Genomic DNA, 23952 nt, shown 5'->3' with positions numbered 1-23952 from the left:
ATGACGGTTAGACAGTCACAGTTCAATATAACCATGTTTTTTAAAGTTGATACATAAACTGAAATTTAGTACCTAAAGTGAAATAACATAAATGTTTTAGTAGTTGAAATGAAAAAACATTATAATTTGGTACCTAAAGTCAATGGACCTTACAAATTATAATCAGAGAGAGAAAAGAAAGAAAGAGAAAGAGAGAGGGAGAAATATAAAAATAGATAGAGAATAGGGGAATGGGTGGTGGTTGGCGGTGGGAGAGGACACGGCTGGCAAGCGTTGATTGAGAGTCGTCAATAAGATGGGAAGGATAGGGTGGGGCCAAGTGCTGACGATTGCAGGTGACGTGGGGTGGTGATGATATTTTCTTAGTGTTTTTATTTTATTTGAGGACTAAACACCTTGACACACGCTCACGTAAGTGTTAATTGATTTTTTATTTGATCTCTTTCGCTTTACGTTTATTTTATTCACATGGCAAGCCAATATAGCTCGTTTCCATGAATTATAGTTATGTATTTTTCTAAGGCGATTTGCATTTATATTGTTATTCTTTCTTATTTAACTTTTAAAAGTTTATTGTTTGGAAAACCTACTTTTTGCTCACAATACCATACATCAACTTTAATCGCTCCCTCAATATTTTTTTTTTACCTTCTTATAAACCAATTTTTGACTACTCAACACTCATGCATGTCAAGCAGTTGCATCAGAGTTTTAAGTGTTTCATATTTATAATGGTTTATATATAGCATTTAAGTTTTAATACTAGTTTTAAGAACACGGTACGATGTTTAAGTGCTCACTCAATATTTTCTAGGTACGCTACTATTCATATCCAATTTTTTTTATTTTAATCTCCAACACACTTTATAAACCCAACTAAAAATTAGAAATTACAAAAATTTATTAGTATACCCAACAAGTTTTTCAAAATTACTCTTACTAAAACTCAACACCACATTCAACCTATTCTACTTTCTAAACACAACATAAACATCCAACTTCATCTCCACCACCACCACCAAAACGTGAGATCCAACTGCACCACCACCGAACACTACCAACGACCGCCAACACCACCACTAAATCAATACCACACCCAATCAAATCTTTTATGAATAAAATCTTAGATTTAAGGCTTCAAATGTAAGTTATTTGTTATATAATTCATGTTTGGAATGAAACAATTTGAATCATAACTGTTTCTTGTCGAATTTGAACAAGATGGAGAGTGTAGTGAAAAAAAAAAAATTCGAATTTTGTTCAGCTCTAGTTCACCGAACATCTATGAACCATTCGGTGTTGCACTATCGTGGCAATTAGTGACAGTCATTTTTATGCTATAACACGGGTGAATGTGATTTCATAAGCTTGAATTGTGTGTATTCTATAGGTTTTAGTAGTTTTTGACATATTTAAGTAAGAAAAGACATAAGGTATATCAACAAGTATCATTTTCATGTAGCTTCAAATAATTATTGTCGCACAGTGGCAATTGCCAAGCGCTCAGTAGGTTCTATATCGCGTGCATTTCATTAAAGTGGATTGAACTAAGATTTTTCTATAGCAAGTGGCTTGGGTTCAGCCTTATTTGTGAATTTGACTTTTTACAAAAAAAAAAAAAAAAAAACATTTGTATTAAAAGTCAATAACTGTCTATTAATATTCGTAAAATCTATCAATATAGAAGTATGTAAAAGTATATCATAATGTTTTGGAGTTTATAAAACTCAATAAAAGTCTACGAACTCCACAACATACGTCACTTAAAAAAGTCTTCAAAAGTCCATAAAAATTTATATATATTGAATACACCCCCCTTAATTACTTAAATTATTGAATTTGGTGTATTTGGGTCTTTGGTTAATTAAATAAGATTAGACTGAATAATTTAATTATTGGACTAACTAATTAGAAAAAGCCCAAATAGCCCAAAAAACCCATAGGGGTTACCATATAAGGAAGTAGGGCTATTTTGAATCCATCACCCTCTTATAAATACATCTTTTAGGTTTTAGCTGTTAGAAACCTTAGTTCTTTTGGGGAATCTTTATGTGGCAACACTATGCTAAGATTGGCCACAGTTTATCTATGTAGATACTTATAGAGGTCACTCATTGAGGGTCTCTTGTGAATCATTGATATAGAGTCTATTCATGGTGGAGATTGCGATTGTCATGTCGATTGCTTGCGGTAGATTTGATTTGAGATCACGCGATAAAGGTCAACTCATAATCCTGAGTTTCATATCTTCTTTGGTATATATTATTAGGCATAAATTTAATTTAGACACATAACTATATAAGTTATTTCAACGGAGTCCATGAACTTTAAAATATTTCAAATATACACCCGATCTATTATCTAAATTGAAAAATAAATTTATGTTCATTGATTCGTTGAGAGATCAGTTAAATGACAGTTTGGCTTTTGCTGACCATGATTACTTGACGACGTGGCGCTATCTCAGCAAACATTTCCCGCCGAATGAGTGACACGGGCCCACAATTTAATAATAATAGAGAGAGTGAGAGTTTGTGAGCCCGTGTCAGGAGTTAGGTAAATCCGTGTCGCTTATTTCCAGCCAAATGAGCGACACAAGTCCACCTAACCCCTGATACGGGCCCACAAACTCATCATCTCTTTCTCGCTCGTTGAATACAAGTGAGATATTTATATTCGAATTTGGGAGAAAACGTGATGTTTTTTGGAGACTAAATGGTCAGGAGAGTGTTCGACGAGCGGGAAAGAGGTGATGAGTGTGTGGGCCCGTGTCAAGTGGACATATGTTGCTCATTTGGCGGGAAATGTATGCTGAGTTGGTGCCACGTCACCAATTAATCTTCGTTAGCAAAAGCCAAGCTGACATTTAACTGATCTCTCAATAAATTGATGGACGAAATTTCATTTTTCAATTTACATAATAAATTAGGTGTATATTTGAAATATTTGAAAGTTCGTGGACCCCGTTGAAATAACATATATAGTTATGTGTCTAAATTGAATTTATGCCATATTATTATTAGGAAATTCATGATTTGATATTCAATTTTCTGTTTCGCATTTATTTGTTTCTCTTAAAATAATCCTTTAATTTAATAAAAGTAAACACCATATTATTAGGGTTTGCGTGCAATTTGATTTCATGATTCAAACTATTTATTTTTAGATAATTTTTACTTATATATATATAGTTTGTCATTAGAATGGGAGATTACAACAAAAAAAATGGCCCCTAGTGTTCGTCAATGCAAACTTTTTTGGTTCCGATTGCTCGGTACCTGATATTTTGACTTTATGTTATGTTTTAACTATAGCCAAATTTCATTTTATACTAAACCGTTTGGAAACGAGGTAAAAAAAGACGGTGGAATCACTGCAAGAAGCGGACAGTTTATATATATATATATATAAAAGAGTTGTACTACTCTCACCCCTATGTCTTATTTTCCCACCCACTACTTCATAAAAATATTAATCACTTGTTTAATTTTTGCGAAATGACCTCTAAAGACGTATGTAAAAAAAAAAAGATACTCTACACACCCACTTCTCTACACCTACCTAAACTCATTTCATCTTCTCTTCATCTTTAAATTCAAAATTTGGTGGGTGGATAGTGTTTAGGGTTTATGGAAGAAAGAAAATATAAAGGAAGGAAGAAAATATAAAGGAAGAAATGGGGTGGAAGTAGTGTTAATTAGTAAGGGTATTTTAGGACATTAGGGGGTGAAAAAAGAGGATTAACATTTCTTAAAATTTAAAATGGGGAGAAATTATAGGGTGGGTGAAAAAATATGACACATGGGTGGGAATAGTAGCACTAAAAATAAAAAAAAGACAACGTTGATCACTTAGCGCTACAACTGAGTGCTCAGCATCGGAAATCAAGAAAAAAAAAAGTGCGGTCATCCACTCTAGATAATAATTCTATATATCAAATATATATATACGAGAATTTATACATATATAGTTATGTTATCTTATAATACAGCCTAATATATTATGTTGTTAGATTGTCAATCTTAACAATAGTTTGATGAACTCATGATTTGAGTGTGTAGTGTGAGATTGACAATATGAAAATATAAGTATTTTTTTAATATGAAAAATATATAGATATGTTGACTTTAGGTACCAAATCATATTTTATTTTATTTGTTTTTCATTTTAACTACTAAATTTTTATGTCATTTTGGTTTAGGTATCAAGTTTCCACCGACCGATCTCGATCGATCATAAGTTTTCTTTTTTTTTATCTACAAACTCATTTGTGATTGTATGAAAATTACTACTTTTTAACTAATTTGCAGACATAACCTATTTCATTTGTTGTTTTTTGAGTGTTATTTTTGTTTAATACTTAGGTTTTAGTGTTTACTCTTTAGACTATAGGGGTTTAGCCATTAAGCTTAAATCTGGAGTCCTAACCATAAACGTTTATGAACTTGATGTGGTCAGAATTGTGATTGTATGACAGTTTCAACTATCATCACTATGGAGCAATTTGTTACTCGTCGATTGAATGGTAAAACAATCAATGAATATGCGACAAAAAGTTCTCTATTTCATACAAATGTACAATACATGTGGCCTAATCTAAGAGGTTGTGCTCCATCTTAGCACTCAAACTTAAAATTTTTTTTTGCTAATAAATCTTTGCCATTTGATATTGAATCTATGTTTTCATAAAAATATAATTAGTTAGATATATCATAGTGAAATTTAGGATCTATTTCTTGATCTTGGGGAATGAGGAGTCAAATTTATGATCCATTTCGATGTTGGAAAAATAATAACACTAGATTGATCATTCGTGTAGTGAAACTATGTTTCTTGGTTGGTGAGAAATTCTTGCATTACATGGGGGTCATTCACATGTAGTTTACATGAAATTTAATAGGATTATTTGCACATTTACTCTATAAAAATATAGTTTCGTTTTACTTTAATCCCTTAAAGTTTATTATTTCAATTTGCCCCTAAAAGTTTCTCTCGTGTTTCACATAATTCAAAATTGTCAAATCCATCAATTTATCCCTTGCTACGTAGATGCCACATCAACAATTTAAACGATGAAATGGACAAACTTGACATTTTCAAGTTTTTTGAGACATGGAGGAAACTTACATAGGTAAATTGAGATAATAAATTTTAAGGGGTGAAGTGAGAAGAAACTATAATTTTAGGATGTAAATGTGCAAATAAGCTAATTTATATAAAAATCTTAAATATATTTTGATATATAAAATGTGTCATTCTATACGTCAACATGGCTCATAATCAACGTCGTGTAATCAACAACGACATATCTCATTGCCAGTATAGAATGACACTTTTCCTATATAATAGTGTATATATGGTCGTATTTATTTTATGCGGACTGCACGTGAATGTGAAAATTACTCCTTAGTTAGTATACCTGTAGGTGAAAAAAAAATTCTTACAATAATAAATGAAAGAAATTTTTTTACCGAGTATGCCTTCCTTTTGTTACTGCATGATTTACTCATAACGATGTCGTTGAGTATTAACGGAATTGTCGCCGTTCCTCTGTATTAACGGACTGTGAAGCAAAGTGCATTCACCTTCACCATCTCTCTCTCTTACTGCTAATACAAACCTTTTTTGCAGGGTGGATTCCAAATCTCCATCTGGACCTCGAAATTACATTCTATTTACGAATCATGCCATCGGCTTCAACCATTGAGAGTCGTGTATCGCTCAGAAGAAGAATCATCGTATCGCTCTTATCTTGATTATTCGTGTATATATGAGTATTTCATATCAATTCAACGCTTCGAAATTGTTCATACTCGAAGATTTCCAGGTATTTCTCTTTCCTTCATATCAATTTTTTTTTCCTTTGTACCTGAATGCAATTTTTGTGGAGTAAAAACCTGTTCCTTATACTTTGGTTTCTGTTTGGCTACCGAGAAAGTACTGGAAAATGAACTAGATTACCGTATTTATGCACATTTGGTCGTTTGTAGAGCCCCTATCATATCTTGTTCTGCTTTCCATGTTTTCTGAGGTTAGTTTTTATGACGAAAATTGGATTCTTTGATTGATAATGTGTTATGTGCATGAATTTAGTGATCGGTTGAAATAGTACCTTTAATCTGTCGTGTTTTTTTTTAGTTTTAATTTGAGATATGAGAAACAAACGCATAAAAAAAAAAATCCCAAATGATAATTGTTTTGATTTGACCTTTTATCAGTAATAGATTGTGGGATTTGTAGCTTTTACTTAATTGCTTTTCTTAGACCATTGCGAATGTGTGTTTTATTCATCACTATGATTTTAGGTTTTGACCATTTCATTGCATTGGGTTGGCAACTGGAATGGGGGTTGTAGAGGCGATGCAGCATTTGGAACAATCCAGAACAATTGCATCGCTTAATGGTAGTCATTCTGAGGAAAGATTGGGAAGATTGCCCATTGAAAATGGTGATTCTTCTTCGCGTACCAAGTCACCACCTAAGTATAAGAGGCGCATAACCTCAGCTGTTCGTGATTTTCCTCCGGGGTGTGGGCGATTTGATCATTTAAACAGTTTGAGACCCGATGCAGCTTCTGTTGCTACTTCTGAGAGTGAACCAACAGAATGTTTGGTTAGTCAGGTGGATGAGACTGTCTTGATGAATGGTAAGGCTGTTGGTACTGTGGGGACAGTGGAATCTTTAACAGCCTTAGAGCATGATATATCTGATTTGTTGAAGAACCCACATCAGGTTGGTGTGACTACTCCAGAGGAAGAGATGGTTCCTGTTCTGTCAGATAGGAATTTTTGTTCACCACCCGACGGGTCCGTTTCTGTTTCTAATGGCAATGGCCTGGAGAAGACTGCAGCTAAAAACTATCCTCTTCGAAGAAAAGCATTAGCTGTTCGGGACTTCCCTCCTCTCTGTGGAAGAAATGCTTCTCTGGAGGCCAGGAATTTTGACCAAGAGAAGTCAGGTATGGATGACAAACCATCATCATCAAACACATTGGAGACTACTGTGAAACAAACAGGAGAGGATGTTCAAAATGAAGTGTTTCACAAGAGTGAATTGGGAGAGAATATTTCAGAAGTAATTGGGGACAAAGTTCAACCTAAAGGCAAGGAGCATGCTGTACAAGAAATGGAGAGACAAGATGAATGCAAAATATATTCTGATATGAAGGTGGTTTCAAAAGATACAAGAAAAAAGTGCATTGAATCTCCTCAAGAGAGCAACGGATGTCAAGGCATGGGGTTTGTTAGACATTCAGAGAAGTCGGGTATGGATGACAAACCATCATCATCAAACACATTGGAGACTACTGTGAAACAAACAGGAGAGGATGTTCAAGATGAAGTGTTTCACAAGAGTGAATTGGGAGGGAATATTTCAGAAGTAATTGGGGACAAAGTTCAACCTAAAGGCAAGGAGCATGCTGTACAAGAAATGGAGAGACAAGATGAATGCAAAATATATTCTGATATGAAGGTGGTTTCAAAAGATACTAGGAAAAAGTGCATTGAACCTCCTCAAGAGAGCAATGGATGTCAAGGCATGGGGGTTGTTAGACATTCAGAGGAGAAAGCGGGGAAGGAGATTGTGGTATACCATGAGAAGAAAAGTCCAAAGGAAAAGTCTCTAGATATATCTTATTATCATAACCAATTGCATGAAGAGGATTTTGAGAGTTCAGAACTTACATCAAATAGGGTGATTGTGTTGGGTGTGATGGCTGCATCAGATTGTCCATGGAAGAAGGGAAAAGGGGGCTACAAGCGTAAACTAGATGGTGGTATGGGTGAAAAAAAACCAAAGAAACTTGATCTCAAACGTCAGCTAGAAAGATCTAAAACTGCTTCCAGGACAAAAGTTGACTCAAACATTGGAGGAAAGTCTCTAAAGAAGATTCTTCCTAAATCAGGAAAGACTGCTTATAAAGGTACAGGTCAGCTTTTAATCAGGGATAAGGAGTATTCTCTTGAGCATGAAGAGAAAGAAGTTCTTCATGCGATTCCATTGTCATGTTGTTCAGATGTGTGCCCCCCTCCTTTTGGTCATAGTAGTTCGAGCAGTAGAGTTCATGATAATGACACAACTGTCACCCGAAACAAAGTGAGGGAGACATTGCGTCTTTTCCAAGCTGTTTGTAGGAAGCTCTTGCAGGAGGAAGAAGGTAAATCAAAGGAAGGAGGTTCTCGCAGAAGGGTTGATTTAGCAGCATCCAAGATTCTCAAGAATAAAGGAAAATATGTAAATACAGGCAAACAAATCTTAGGAGTTGTCCCGGGAGTTGAAGTTGGAGATGAGTTTCATTACAGAATAGAGCTTGGTATTATTGGCCTTCATCGCCAGATTCAAGGTGGTATAGATTATGTGAAGCATGGTGGGAAGATCCTTGCAACCAGCATCGTTGCATCTGGGGGCTATGCTGATGATTTGGATCATTCAAATTCCTTGATTTATACGGGCCAAGGAGGAAATGTCATGAATACAGATAAGGAACCTGAAGATCAGAAACTTAAAAGGGGAAACCTTGCCTTGAAGAATAGTTTGCATGAAAAGAATCCTGTTAGAGTGATCCGTGGCTCTGAATCATCAGATGGGAAAACTAAGACGTACATCTATGATGGACTATATTTGGTAGAGAAATGTTGGCAGGATATGGGGTCTCATGGTAAGCTTGTTTTCAAGTTTCAACTTGACAGAATTCAAGGTCAACCAGAGCTTGCTTGGAAAGAAGTGAAGAAGTCCAAAAAATTTCAAGTACGGGAAGGTCTCTGTATTGATGATATTTCACAAGGCAAAGAGTCAATTCCTATTTGTGCTGTGAATACCATAGATGATGAGAGACCTCCATCATTTATATACATAACAAGCATGATATATCCTGATTGGTGTCGCCCGATTCCTCTCAAGGGTTGTAGCTGTACTGTTGGATGCTCAGATTCTGAGAAATGTTCTTGTGCAGTTAAGAACGGAGGTGAGATCCCATATAACTTTAATGGGTCTATTGTTGAAGCAAAGCCCCTTGTGTATGAGTGTGGTCCTTCTTGCAAGTGTCCTCCTTCTTGCCATAATAGAGTTAGCCAGCATGGTATCAAATTTCAGCTTGAAATATTTAAAACTAAATCAAGGGGATGGGGAGTGAGATCCCTAAATTCTATTTCTTCAGGAAGTTTTATATGTGAGTATATAGGAGAGCTCCTTGCAGAGAAGGAAGCTGAAGAAAGAACTGGTAATGATGAGTATCTATTTGATATTGGGAATAACTACACTGATAATTCTCTTTGGGATGGACTTTCGACCCTCATGCCCGATGCACAGTCAAGTTCTTATGAAGTTGTGGAGGATGGCTTCACCATTGATGCAGTGCAGTATGGCAATGTGGGGAGATTTATCAACCATAGTTGTTCCCCTAATCTTTATGCTCAAAATGTCCTTTATGATCATGAGGACAATAGAATTCCTCACATTATGTTCTTTGCCGCTGAGAACATTCCTCCCTTGCAAGAATTGACGTATCATTACAATTATATGATAGATCAGGTTCGTGATTCCAATGGCAATATAAAGAAGAAGAGTTGCTACTGTGGTTCTCCAGAGTGCACCGGCAGATTGTATTGAGGCAGACTTAAACAAGAGAATTCTGGGTTAATGAAAAAGAGGTGATTTCTAGCTCCCATGTTTTAAGATTATTTATAGAATCCTATCAATTTTTGTATGCACCTGCTCACACATGCATGTAGATGTAATTGTGTGTGCGTGTGTTGTGTGTGTTGCATGTGTGCATGTATGCAGAATGTGGAGTCCAACCCTTCAAACAGAACATGCAACTGTAGTAATAATTTGTTATCTTTTTCTTATATCCTAAACGGAGTCATTTGTGTCATGCTACCATCTATGAAAATCATCTTTGCATTTTTTAATTATTATTTGATTTTTCTTTTTCATATCTGTACTTATTATTATTATTCCCTATATTACAATACAATCATCTCCTCTTTATTTGTTATATTCCATGGTAAGGCAATTACATTTCACCACCACCCTTGTAGCATGTTGGTACTTCACATGTGTTAAGGTTGAAGTCTTGGATCCGATTCCTACTGAACAATGTAGGTGTATCATGATTTCAAGGGTGCATGTGTTGTGTTCTTGGAAGGCAGGAACATTTGAAAATAGTGGGGTCATTCTGTTCTGCTTCTAAGAGGATGTAAGTGACAAGTGAAAAATATGAGATATAATAGTTAGAAATCAAAGAAATTTGGTTGGTGAAATATTTGTTCACAGACAAGTGAAAGGAAAAAAAAAATTAGATTGATCATTGAAAAGTGTATTTGAAAGTTGTAAGTTTGTTATGTAAGAATTTGTAGAATTATTTCAGAGGGTTATGATCTGGTATATGAGCATTCAATAACTGGAACTCGCTGAGCATTATTATTTCCCTGTATTACTTTAGTTGTTACTGTTGTTTTCTCATGCATTCTTATAGAGCACTGTATGATCAATTTATAGATAAAAGTTTTGGTTTCTATTGGATTGCTTGAAAGCTAATATTGATGACCTAATTTTTAACTGGAGAGTAGGAACTTGCACTTGAGTTTGAAGATTTGGCAAGGTACTTTCTTAAGGTCCAAGGTATATCTTATGGTGACACATAGCAGTAGCAAGATTTGTCCTGGAATTGAATGATTTTGGCGTGAAAGGGTGAGAGCTTTTACGTACAGTGAGAATGACAGGCATTTTAGAGGCGTATTCATATAGCTTGTGCTTGGCTTCATGCCCCTAATATTAAGGCACAGAGGTCTTGAGTGTGATCATTCACAATGCAGGTCCTGTGTTAAAGCTGGTAACTTAGGTGTTAGCTGTCGGTGATTAGATGATTTTGAAACTCTCCTTGTAAAGATGTGTAGAAATGGATCTTATGCTCTTTACATACAACTGGAGTACTTTTTAGAAGAGGAAATTCCAAAGTGCTATTATTTAGTATTGATGTTTTGGGTTTATCTTAACAGCATCCATGTAATTCTCTGTGTGTGTATGTGTTTTTTTTTTTTTATATTATTTTTTTTACAAGCGGCCTCTATAATTCTCTTGTAGTACTCAAAGGTCTCGTTTGGTGCTCAAGATTGGATTCAATAGACTCACTAGATTCAAGGTATATTGAAGGAATAAATGGAGGTTAACTAATAAGTTTTGTTCAACTTGAAGGACAATGATAAATTAGTCATAAGGGGTTGATATCCCACCATTTATGGGGTGATTGGAAGGAATAAGTTTCTTTCATGACTAATCCATCTTCTTTCTTCAACTTAGACAAAAGTTAGAAGTTAGCCTCTATTTTTTTCTTTCAATATAGCTTGAATTTAGTGAGTTAACGTGTCCAATCCAATCCTAGACATCAAACGTGGCCAAAAACTTCCTATCCCTTTTCTATGACAAACTTTATTCACCTTCGATGATTGATCTGAAATAGTGTGAACCATGGAGTCTTGCTCACCTAATTTACAAATTTTGAACACCAGTGAACATTTATTTCATTCAGTGGTTGGATTTAGTACTAGCACTTACAAATTTAATCCAATGGTGGTTATACATTGTTTCTCACAGTTGCTTAATTTGTCCCTCATCTGAGCAACTTTGATGAATCATATATGAAAATAAGCCAATTTGTGTAGTTTCATTATGCATTTGTTGCTCCACAAAACTAGCTTGGGTAATATGGGGTATCTCTATGGGGAAAGTGGGTGTCTACTTATTTTCAGATCTATCGTCTTGTAAATCATTTGGTTAGGTGGTCCTAAGATAGTTTCTCTGTTGTGGTTTTTTAGCAATTAAGTAAAAATTGTGATTTCGACCAAAAATAAGTAAAAGTAGTGATAAGTTTATTGTATTACCTTATATTCAGAAGAGGAAATAGCATTTTATTCAGACTTTCAATTGGGTTTTAAGGCTACAAGAAGAAAAGCTGCAAGAGCTTGCGCAACGCAACTTGCAATTGGGATTGCAATGCAGTGGGTTATTCTTTGAGCAAAATACCACTCCATTGCAGATGAACAGTGGGTTGCAATAGATTGACATTGCAAAATGTGATGCAATGCATTGATTTTTGTATTGCATTGACACTCATTGATTTTGGGGCCCACATACCAGAACTGATGCCATGCCACAACATTTTTTTGTTATAGAGTCCAATATTTTGTATAAGAAAATGGTTTTTAAAAAGTAAATGATTTTCCAAGTTCAATTTACATCACCTAATGTTAAATAAACCAATTTAATGTTTCCAAATGCTAAAATGATCCACCTAATCATAAATTACCCCATGACAAATTTTAAAATTGCATAATAGCCGATATGTTTTTTCGTTTCTCATATCGGTCAGTCGGTCACTCGATTTTATATTTTTATCGCATAATGATCAATGAGTCCAGCCCAATTAGTTATTTCGTTATGTCATTTAATATTCGACTGGGTTATTTTTGCCCCTCCTTTTTTTTAATGTCCCACATTTCACTCTCTTTTACTTTTTCCACTTCCCTTTCGCATGCAGATCGACCCAGCGATCTCTTTCTCTTACCCTTACTTTCTTTACTTCTCTCTTGCATGTAGATTGACCCATCGATCTCCAATCTCCAATCCAAGCTGATGAGCTTGGTCACAATTCAAACATGATGCACCTTCTCCTGAGGAACAGCTTCTACAACAGTCTCAACAAGAAGAACGTTCGGTCGCCATTGATGTTGCATCATCCAGAATGGAGGTGAAGGAGGTCCTTGGAATCAAAGGCAATGATTCAAATTCAGTTACTCAAAATCAATGACTAACACATAATCTCTTATTCAAAATCAATGACTGTGTAATTCAAAATCAATGACCATCATACAATCACTATATTTAGGGTTTAGAAAAGTGGAAAAGCTGACATCGACAACATGATGGCAATGACAACAATTATAAGAGTCTTTTGAGGCTGGTTTTTAGGATCCAAAATTCACTTTATTCCATTTTTGTCAATAGTGAGTAAATTGGTATTATGAAATAGTACATTGGATAATGTATAATTATGTAATATATTATTTTTTAAATCACCCTAAAAAAAGGCGCTCAAATTAACAAAACAAAAAAGGCACTAAGTGCACATGAGTCGTTGAACAGTGCCAATTGCCATTACTCGACAATAACTATACAGCGATAGTTTATGTTCAACAATAATTTTGCAACAATGAACATGACAAGGAGTAATGTGACTCAAATAGTATTTTTTTTGTGTTTTATGTTGTTTTTATGAACTTTTGACATGTTTGGGTAAGGAAAAGCCTATAAGTATCATCTTTATGCCTTTTTTTTTTATAGTTATTGCACAATGAGTGTAGGCATTGTTTTAACAATGGCCACTATTCAACAACGCCCATGATGTAAAGTGCCAAAAAAAAAAAAAAAAACAACATGTAACACCCATGCTGTAAAGCACCAAAAAAAAAAATTAATGTGCATTGGGCTTCGTGCCCAGTGCGTTTTTTCATTAAAGTAGGTTGACTTATCACTGGTTTTTTTAGAATAGTTCGGTCTATCATAGTATTTTCCACAATGGGCTTGGAAAAAATATATAAAAAAAAGCCTTTTTAAAAGCAATTCATATTCCCCTCTCGGAGTTTTGTATGAAAAATATACATAAAAAAAAAAAAAAAAAAAAACCCTTTTCCACTATTTGCCAGACTGCCACCACTCCCCTTCACTCTGTGTTTCTCTCTATTACTTTTCTTTACAAGTGCATCCTGAAATGATGTAAGAAAGGTCGTTGTGAAAGCCATGGTGGTCATAGGTCTCCTCAATGCAACTCAGTCAAACCTCCACTAAAGTGCTAAATATTATATGAGTTTTGAAGTCCCTGATAAGAGCAAGTTCATACTAAGCATGGTGTCAAAAGTGCTTGAAGTCAGACTGAAAAACGTGAAGAACGGTTGAAGGATGCGTGAACTTAAAGCATGGTGGTCTGTTAGGAAAACGGAGGTCACAAGGAGGATGGCTAGCTGAAGATGAAATGATAGAGACTTATCTTGCATTGGAAGTTGGCCAGATGGAGAAAAATTAAGTAAGGTCAGGTTTGGCATCCAACTAGGTCAAAAGTAAGGTCTGATCCCATAATGAAAGAGAAAAGGTTAAGGTTTTTATTTAGGGGGTTCCCAACTTGGATTTTAATAGATTTTAAAAATCTAATGAAATTTATGTGTCTCCAACTCAGATTTTAATAGATTATAAAGAAATCAAAGTGTTTCAAACTCAGATTTTAATGGATTCCAATAAAATTCAATTCAAATGTCTTAAAAAAGTCATAAATTTCATTAAGTAAAACATTTTAATGGATTTATATTCATTTTTTATACATAACAAATTTCACGAGAATTTCAGCCAATTCCTTTAGATTTTGATGGATTCTATGAATTTTAAAATCTGAATTAAGGACACCCTTAAATATGATTTTGGCAAAGATTATTTTACCTATAAACTTTTAATAAGCTCCAATTCGCATTTGATTTGCATCTACCCGCTCATAAAATCTAGGTCTATTTTACTAGGGCAAAATCAAATGTTAAAACTTTTCCTTGTTGTTTTTTTAAGAATTCAAAACTTGTCTATTAAGATTATATGTTAGAACTTAATCAACCCATCTCGAAGATGACAACTCCTCTATCTCGGGTCTAGAGGTGTCAAGCGGGTCGGGCCGGCCCGAGCACGACACGGCACGACACGATTAAAATAGGCACGTCACGGCACGGTACAATTAAATGGGCCGGGCTGAAGTTTTTAGCCCATCGGGCACAGCACGAGCACGGGCACGAATTAGGCACAACTATTTTAACATTTTTAGAGAACTTTCCAACAAAAATATTCAATTTTTATGTAAAATAATGTTAATATTTAATTATAAATAAGAAAAAATATCATAAAATTAGTTTTATCACCATAAAAAATAGAGTAAACTTCATTTTAGTATCTCAATTATGCACTGATTTTCAATTTAGTACCCAACTTTAAAAATTTGACAAAAAGTACCTTAACTTTCATTTTGTGTCAAAATAGTACCTCCGTTAGTTTTTCTGTCAAATAAACCGTTATCTGCTGACGTGGCAGTGATATTTTCGTCTTTTTTCCCACATTTAAAATATAATAATATTTTTAAAATTTTTTGAATAAAAAAATTCTTAAAAAAATTAAAACTTTAAAAATTTTAAAATTTTTTTGGGGCCCTCCCCTCCCCAGCTAACCCCTCCCCTCCCTGCCCGACCCGCCCTCGCCCTTCCCCCTTCCCTAGCCAGCCCCCACCCCACCCCTCCCCTCCCCTCCCCTCCCCTCCCCTCCCCAGCCCGCCCCCCTCTCTGCCCGACCCGCCCCTGCCCTCCCCCCCTCCCTAGCCAGCCCCCACCCCCCGTCGCACACCCCTCCCCCCAGCCCCAGCCCCTCCCCTCTCTTCCCCGCCCCCACCCAGCCCCAGCCCCAGCCCCATCACCTTCCCTTCCCGCCCCCACATAGCCCTTCCCCAGCCCTCCCCCAACCATCCCAGCCCGCCCCCAGCTATCCTTCCCCCTCTCCCTGCCCGACCACCCCAGTCCCATCGCCCTTCACCCCCCTTACCCAACCCCAACCCAACCCAGCCCCCCGACCCTCCCTGCCTATCTCTCCCAACAAATTTTTTAAAATTTTTAAAGTTTTAGTTTTTTTAAGAATTTTTTTTATTAAAAAAATTTTAAAAATATTATTATATTTTAAATGTGGGGAAAAAAGCGAAAATACCCCTGCTACGTCAGCATATAACGGTTTATTTGACAGAAAAACTAACGAAGGTACTATTTTGACACAAAATGAAAGTTGAGGTACTTTTTGTCAAATTTTTAAAGTTGGGGTACTAAATTGAAAATCAGTGAATAATTAAGCTATTAAAATGAAGTTTACTCTAAAAAATAAAAATAAAAAAAGGTTCGTGGGCCGGCCCGTTTAAGGCACGGCACGAGCACGAATGGTCCGTCGGCCGTGCCGAGCTTAGGTCTTAATTATATGGGCCGGCCCAAGCACGGCACGAAAGCACGATGAGCTCAACTTAAACGGGCCGGACGCCGTTTGACACCTTTACTCGGGTCCGTGGTGTTGGAGAGAGGAGAGGAGGATGGGGAAGGGTGAAATTTTCTAAAATTTTGTATGAAGGGTAAAATGGGATTTTGATATGTTGGCAAAAAAGACAAAAAAGGGGGTTTGAAGAGTAAATTTGGGTTAAAAAATGAAGCAGTCGAGTTGCATCCAGGGGCAAAAGGTATAGTCGTATAGAACATAGAACATAGATATTAGATTTGTTTCTTCCTTGTTCCATTCCGTGTCTCTTGTCATTTGTGAGATAGATAGTTTTAAGGTAAAAAGCCGATGATGAAGAAAAGGGCGACGCTGAAGTTCGAAGAATCGAAGGCGTTGTTTGGGCTGCTCAGAGCAGAGCAACGCCCACTCGAAGAGACCCTCTCCGACTTCAACTCCATGTTCTCCAATCAGAACCGCCAATTCATTCCCTGTTACTCCCTCTCCCTTCTTCTAGAGGTCTCTCTATACTTTCCCTTTTTCTTATACATTGAAAGTTACTCACTTTAAATTCTTTACAAAAATGGAGAAAAACCCTAGATCCCTTAGGGTTTATATGCAATTGGGTATCCATATTTCATGTTTTAGCTGTTGGGTTTTGTGAGATATGTGCTATGATGTACGATTCTAACTTGTTTGGATGCTATGTACTACTCAGGAGAAGAAGATGCTGAGTTCCACTCAACGTTTGATTGCATTCGCTATTCTTCATCATGCTTATTCTACCCAGAAACCTTCTGCGAATCCGTTCATAAGTTTAATTATAAACGTAAGCATTGTTTTGTTGTTGTCACTCTTGCGTTGATAGTTCATTAGTTTTGATAATTGAATACACTTTGGTATCTGGGTTTAATATATCCATAGCGATTAAATCACCCAAACAAGTTTCGAACTTGTTTTGTTTGGCATTTTGAATAGTGGGTTTACAGTACAACCATTGGAAGTTGTGATTTAAATGGTGACCATAAAATCCCAAAACAAAGAGAATACTCATATGATGGCTGAAAAAGAAAGAACTCAACTCAACTAAGCAGTCTATTTACACCTGTTATTCATTTATTTTTTATTTTTGAACTGTCCAGGACAATCATATTTCTTCATTATGTGACTTAAACAGCTGTTAATTTTCACCATTCTATGGAGTTCTATTGATCACCCTAAAGGTTATTAAAATAGAAAGCTTAACTTGACACCTTTGATGTTTATTTATTTTTTTTGTTTTAACGAACTTTAGCTAGATATGTAAAAAAATATTTGGTTTGAGACCCATGATTGCTAAATTATAAGGTTTTACCGAATCACCTATAGGGCCATTGAGTTCAATTCTGCAACTATAACTTACAGTATTGAGTTCAGAATTTTATATGAATATATTACTAGATTAGTGTCAGCTTTGAGAATGTAAATATGAAACTATGAAAAATTTTGATGAGCTTGTGGTTTCAAATGATTTATCTTTTTACTAGTTGGATCATGGATGGTTCTATCACCAATATAAACAAAAGTGACACTGAATTCTTTGAACATCTCGAATCTTGCTGATAATCTTGTTAATCTTTTATCCTAATTAAATTGTTGAATGTTTTCTGTTGGAGCTGGCATTTGCTTTTTTTTTTTTTTTTTTTTGGGGGGGGGGGGGGTAGTAAATGCATCCTTATGTCTGTGCTTAGCAGTGCAGTTTGGCTCTTAATTTGTCTTTCTTGATGGTACAATTACTTCATCTTTTGTGTGCTTTCTACTCTTGGGTTACAGGCTGCATGTGATGTTGAAGCTGAAAAATACGAGAGGGCATTTGTTTTGCAGCTATTACAGCTATTTGGCTCTGATGGCTCATGTAGTGGCAAAGAGGTTCTACATTCTTTGTTTAGCTTTTTGATTTGTGAAGTTAAATTATGTTGTTGATTTAGTTCTATACAAATTTTCTTATCTTTGTGTGTATGTGACTTAAAACTGCAAACTAACACCAATTTTGTAATCTTGTTCTTTTCCCCTATAAATGTTTCTCGATTAAGATCATTACAATGAAATTGACCCTAACCTATTGGATGTATGCGCTCCTTAGGGTAATTAGCAACTTTTATGAGTTAGAATTTCCTAGATATCCTATATGTACGTCTATGTGTTTACCTGACACCCCCGCCCCAATGGTTAGATTTTGGATTTTTCTTTGTTAGCATGTAGTAAAATGATACTTGTTGTATATGTAGTGTAAACTGTTAGTATCAGACATCATGTACTACACTACTGTAAAGTGTAACCTGCAACCTTCTCTTTGCCTTCCCCTCGATGCAGTGGTACAAATTTCAGGAGCTTTCTTTGTTGCAGTTTTCTTTGTATGTATGTATGTATGTTGCCTACTTGCCTCATGTATTTCAGAATCATTCAAGTAATACTTTTTGGCAGAGAACTGATTTTCCAACTTTTTAATATGGATGCAAACCACCTTTTATATTTCTAAATAAATTTGATGGATGAGCTCTTGCATTCTTGTCCAATATGTCAGGTTTATCATCATTGGTTCTTTCTATATGGAGGATGTGTTTTTTTGTTAGTAGGTGGCTTTGATATTTGTAGTATTATGTAAATAAAATGTTAGTATCTGAAACCATTTTCTCCACTCCTGTGAACTGTGATAAGCTCCATTGATTTATCCAACTTTATTTCATTACTGCCTCATCATCATATTTTGGACGTTTCTTTTCAAGATTATGAATATCTGAAGGAGGTTCCTCTGTTGCAGCTTCTTAAACAGTCTCCTTCAGATTACATCAAAAATTTTGATCCTTCAGTGCACGTAAGTGATGTGTAGCTACGCAAATTTTACAATTTTCTAGCTTATGAAGGATCCTCATTTCATCAGGGATTTTTTTGATATGTGGTGAGATGCATTCTTAGTGTATTATCTTAATTGATATTTTTCAATTGTCCTCACTTTCAGGCTTTCCCTCAGCATGAACAGTTGCAACAGCAGTATGCTGATAAAGTCCAGCCAGAACCAGATAATTCTCCACTTAAGGATGGTTCAGTTAAAAATGTGGTAGCAGATCCTGATGTTCCTCGTGGTTGTGATGCTAACTCATTCGAGTATGATCCTTGACAATAGATTGTTTTTTCTTCTTTGCTTCTTCTGCATTTGACATCAAGGATCATCATATAGGTTTGATCTACATCCTGGAGAAAAACCTAAACTTGGTTCTGGTGATAGAGACGAGACGGTGCTTGGCTTGCTGTCCAATTTAGAGTTGGAAGGGTTAAGTCCTCACTGGTGGAGGCCCGTACCACCAAGACTCCCTTTTCAAGACGAAGAAGTAAGACATAAGGGTTTGTATTTAGATTAATTTTATAGATTACTTGTTTACTTTATTTATGCTTGTAAAACCTTTTTCAGCTACTGTGGCTCAACCAAGTTGACAATCATGAAATTTTATGGGATGATGGTATGTGTGTTGATACTAGCAGAGGGGCAGCTGTACGGGATTTAATTGCAAAGGCTTTGAAGGGACCACTTGCGCCTGCACAACAAGAGGTGCTGATATATATTTGTATGATATATAATATATGATATAGTATTAATAATATAACCAGTTTTTATAAGTATGCATGTATATTTCTATGTCAGTCCAAATGTTGACTGAATCAATCTTTCCATATCGAAGTTGTCATGTGTCTTTCTCATTGGCTGATGTGGGTCCTAAAATTTAGTGTGAGATTGTCTGGTGGTTGGTTCTGGTACGTGCATGAATAAAATAGTATAATATTTTGTGAATACGGCAGTAGGTAACTTGCACTAGAAAGCTAAGGGAGCTGTGAATATTTATCAACCATGTTACCCCTATTCAACCATCCGAATTGATTTAGAAGGCTAAGGTACCTTGTAAGGTACAGATTTTGGTTTGGAATTTTGTTCATGTGATGATCAATACTTGCAATGTTATTCAACGAAAATAGCCTAATGTTTGTATCTTAACCTCTTGGTTAGTGTGTAAAAAGGGAGCAGAGAATATTGATTATATTTTCCTCCATTGCCCAATAGTGGGCTCATTGTGGAATAAGCTCTTTTTCGAGCTGAGATTGAGTTGGACGATTACAGCTTCTTGTGTTAAAATTTTTGTCGAGAAACATTGGGAGACAAAAGGAAAAAAGCTTTATGGAATTGTTGTTTTGTGGCTTTTTTTTTTTTTTTTTGGGTAGTTGGTTAGAAAAAAACTCCAGTATTTTTGAAAAAATGTGAAGGAGGTGGTGTTATTGTGGGAGGGTGTGTTATTCGGCTTTGGTTTCCAATAATTCTAATGAATTTAGAGATATTTCGTTCTTCATTATTCATGGGTTGGGAGCTGCACTTTGCTGATCTTCTGGGAAATTTCCTTGTTTCTTTGTTTTTGTCTATGGTTATAGATAGAATAGCTTTGTATGCACTGGTTTTGTAAGTGGACTTCTTCCCACTGGTGTAATTTGTGTTCTCTTGAATTTATTGAATAAAGTCTGTTTCTTATAAAAGAAAATTGCAATAGAAAGAAACTCTCTGATGAATGGGGGAAAATAAAAGAAGCCCTATCCAATTGGGTCTACTTCAAGGTTGATTTAAAGCCGTTTCAGGCAGACAAGGCTGCTTTCTTTTGTAGAACCCGCTTTAGGCAGAGGAGTTCAGAGAGTATGGCAGGTGTTTCTTAGAAGGACTGGTGTATCTCGTAACCTGTCCTTCTAAAAAAGACACCTGCAAGAGTTGTGTTTCATAAAATAAATTAATAATGATAAGTATATTTTGTTGAAGGCTTCATTTTTACCTCACTTCTCAAAGAAAAACTGAGAAATTCATGTTATTTTATTTATATCGTGTTACATCAGTCATTTTGAAGGCAGAGATGACCCAATGCTTGCCCTTTCATTGTCCAGCAAGTCTTGTTGGAGTTGGCAAATGACCCGAAACTTGTATATCACTGTGGGCTGACACCAAGAAAGCTACCGGTAGTTTTCATGTAACATAACTCTCAGTCAACAACATGAGTATTAGTCAATCTACTGTTGTATAATTCCTCAATTCTTGTTTTCAGGAATTGGTGGAAAATAATCCCCTTATTGCAGTTGAAGTTCTCACTAAGTTGATAAATTCCCCTGAAATTGCAGAGTATGTCTTTGGTTTGTGTGATTTATTTCTGTCTCTAATTCTAGAGTGATTCTGCTTTAAAACTGTCCACTTCCTCAATTTCCAAGATTTTTATGCATTATAGACATTTTTTGCTTACAGATACTTTACAGTGCTTGTCAATATGGACATGAGTCTGCACTCAATGGAAGTTGTGAACAGGCTTACAACAGCAGTTGAACTTCCTTCAGAGTTCATACATATGTACATAACCAATTGTATATCATCATGTGAGAACATCAAGGTACTTGCTTCACCTTGCCACCGTTATTACTCACTATTTTCTGAGATCTAAAGGCACAATTCAAATGTTGACTCTGACATGTTAAGGTGTGTTTTGGATAATGTCTCCATTTGATGGTTCTGTGCATGTGAGACTAACTGGGAGATGAAGAAAAGTGGGAGGAGTTTTCTTGGTGAAATAATTAATAGACTGGCTAGATTCTTAGGGGTGGACATGGTGGTGGGTTCTTAGGAGTTTTTCCCCACTCCAGTTGGGTGGCTTCAGTAGAGAAAAATCTTGTATACAACCCTTCTCTCACATTGAACCCCTCACATGTTAGTCATGTGACCAGTTTTGTGAGATGCAGGTTGTATACAAGAATTTATCCTTCTGCAGGTGAGTCAGTGCAGTGTGCATGGTGGTGGTGGTGGTGGTTGTGAGTGAAGTTGAATAGGCACGTGAATTCTCTTTTATAATTCAATTAGGCTTGGCTTTTATTGTAGTGTAAAACTTTGTCACTTGTCAAATTCTTCACAATCAAACTGATGAGCTATATGCTTGAAATCTATGACAAGAAGCACAAGCTCAAAATGAACCGTTTGTTTTGATTTAAAGTCCTACTCTTAAGGTATTAATATTTAATGTTTAATGTTTGTTCTTATTACGAGACTCTTTTGTTTTATGGACTTGGCATCTAAATTTTTCTTCCTCCCAGGACAAGTACATGCAGAACAGACTTGTGAGGCTTGTATGTGTTTTTCTACAGAGCCTTATCCGAAACGACATTATCAATGGTCAGAGTCATCCCTCTTTATGTGCAGCGTGTACTGTTGTTATTTTGGTCATTTGATTTTGATTCAACATGCAAACATCAGTGGCTGCAATCATATATGCATTAAGAATTGTGCTCTTCATGATTATCTACTTGCATTGCATGTTATATGCTGAAGGATACATTGTTGTAATTATAGGAGAACTCTGAAAGTCACATTTTGAAAAAATCTTAAATCGGAAACTGTTGGTAATGTTACTGACTTTGGTCAATGGTTGTCTTTGCAGTTAAGGATCTTTTCATTGAAGTCCAAGCTTTTTGCATCGAGTTCTCGCGGATTAGGGAAGCAGCTGCACTATTTAGGCTCCTTAAGTCTTTGGAATGAATCAAACTCATTTTTATTTATTTATAAATTTTATCCCAATTGTAAGATTGTTACTCTTTTGAGCTAAGCAATTATCTTTTTATTATAAGCACAAATAACCTTTCAGATGAAATAATTATAGCTCTTTTAGACGAAAATTCCCTGCAAATTTGTCAAGCATTGAAATTGAAGCAAATGAAATCTTAAAGGCTTTGCTTTCAAGGGCGGTTTATCAAAATTTAGAGTGATGGTGGCTCAGTCAGATTGTGGTGTGCATGTGTTGGCTTAAACGTCAGATATAAACTTGATCATGGCTATATCAAGGCTAAGCCCAAAATAATAGATTGAAATGAAATTGATAAAAAAAAAATACAAACAAAAAAGATTTTGCGTTTTCTTAAATTTGTTATGCTTATATCCCTTGAAGTTTATCGTCTTTTCACATACATCCTTTGGGGTTTCAATAACTACACATACACCTCATGAAGTTTTAAAACTGTTGCATATAACCCCTACAAAAGAAAAAAAATAAATAAATAAAAAAGAAAATATTTGTATTTAGGTTGGACTTTACACCTTGAATAATCTTATTAGGCTATTTAATCCCTTAGCATGCTTTTTTGCATAATTTCTTATCATTTTCGTCTCACTATAGGAGGTTATATGTAACAGTTTTAAAACCTCAGGGGGTGTATGTGTAATTATTGAAACTCTAAGGGATGTATGTGAAAAGTCGATAAATCTCAAGGGGTGTAAATGTAATTAACTCTAAATTTGATCACTACATGTTTTCTTAAACTTGATTGCTACACCGAGCATTTTAAATAATTTTTTTCTTCTCATCGGAGTTATTGTTATCCCTATTTGAGGATGTGATATTCAAAATGATCTAATTAAGGATTTTTAGTTTACTTAAGTACTAGAGTCAAATATTTTTCGTCAATTCAGTCATAACTACCGTTTAAAATATGTTACGTGACCTGCACGTGATCAATTTGTGGGGGATAAAAAACGTTTTTTCTTCTAAAAAAGAATTATTAAAAAAATATCATTAATAGAATTTTAAAAATTTCAATTATGTCAGCATTGCTTTCTTTATAATCTCTTTTTTTTTTTTTTTTAATGAAAACACCTTACAATCTCAATTCCATGCAAAGTATTCAAGGTCCTTCCACACAAAGTATAATGAAATCAAATAAAATGTATGAAACACAACAGATAAAAAAGGTCAAGAAATTAGCATTTCTAGAAAGTATGCAATTGATTGTTACACTAAATTTTGAGTCTGAAGCAAAAATAAAGAGAACAAAAAGAAGACTTTGAAAAGAAACTTACTGATT

At 35.3% G+C, this 23952-nt stretch overlaps 2 protein-coding genes across 2 annotated transcripts; both read left to right on the top strand.

Moving 5' to 3' along the window:
• Positions 1 to 5586: 5586 nt before the first annotated feature.
• LOC147273673 (uncharacterized) lies at positions 5587 to 11009 on the top strand. Its single transcript, XM_086227648.1, has 3 exons — positions 5587 to 5827; positions 6306 to 9650; positions 10572 to 11009. Exon 2 carries the CDS (start codon positions 6343 to 6345, stop codon positions 9607 to 9609), a length of 3267 nt encoding a protein of 1088 aa, XP_086083774.1. The 5' UTR covers positions 5587 to 5827; positions 6306 to 6342; the 3' UTR covers positions 9610 to 9650; positions 10572 to 11009.
• Positions 11010 to 16301: 5292 nt separating this feature from the next.
• Positions 16302 to 22792, top strand: LOC147273672 (CCR4-NOT transcription complex subunit). Its single transcript, XM_086256489.1, has 12 exons — positions 16302 to 16569; positions 16769 to 16879; positions 17863 to 17958; positions 18851 to 18904; positions 19049 to 19194; positions 19268 to 19418; positions 19499 to 19636; positions 21004 to 21075; positions 21162 to 21235; positions 21356 to 21497; positions 22192 to 22270; positions 22536 to 22792. The coding sequence occupies exons 1-12, from the start codon at positions 16402 to 16404 to the stop codon at positions 22631 to 22633; spliced, it is 1329 nt and encodes a 442-aa protein (XP_086112615.1). The 5' UTR covers positions 16302 to 16401; the 3' UTR covers positions 22634 to 22792.
• Positions 22793 to 23952: the final 1160 nt, after the last annotated feature.

The sequence above is a fragment of the Dryas octopetala genome, chromosome 9 (assembly GCF_963921425.1).
Source record: "Dryas octopetala chromosome 9, drDryOcto1.1, whole genome shotgun sequence".
NCBI lineage: Eukaryota > Viridiplantae > Streptophyta > Magnoliopsida > Rosales > Rosaceae > Dryas > Dryas octopetala.
Note: the sequence above shows the minus strand (reverse complement) of the source record. Positions and strands in the feature narration are given on the sequence as shown.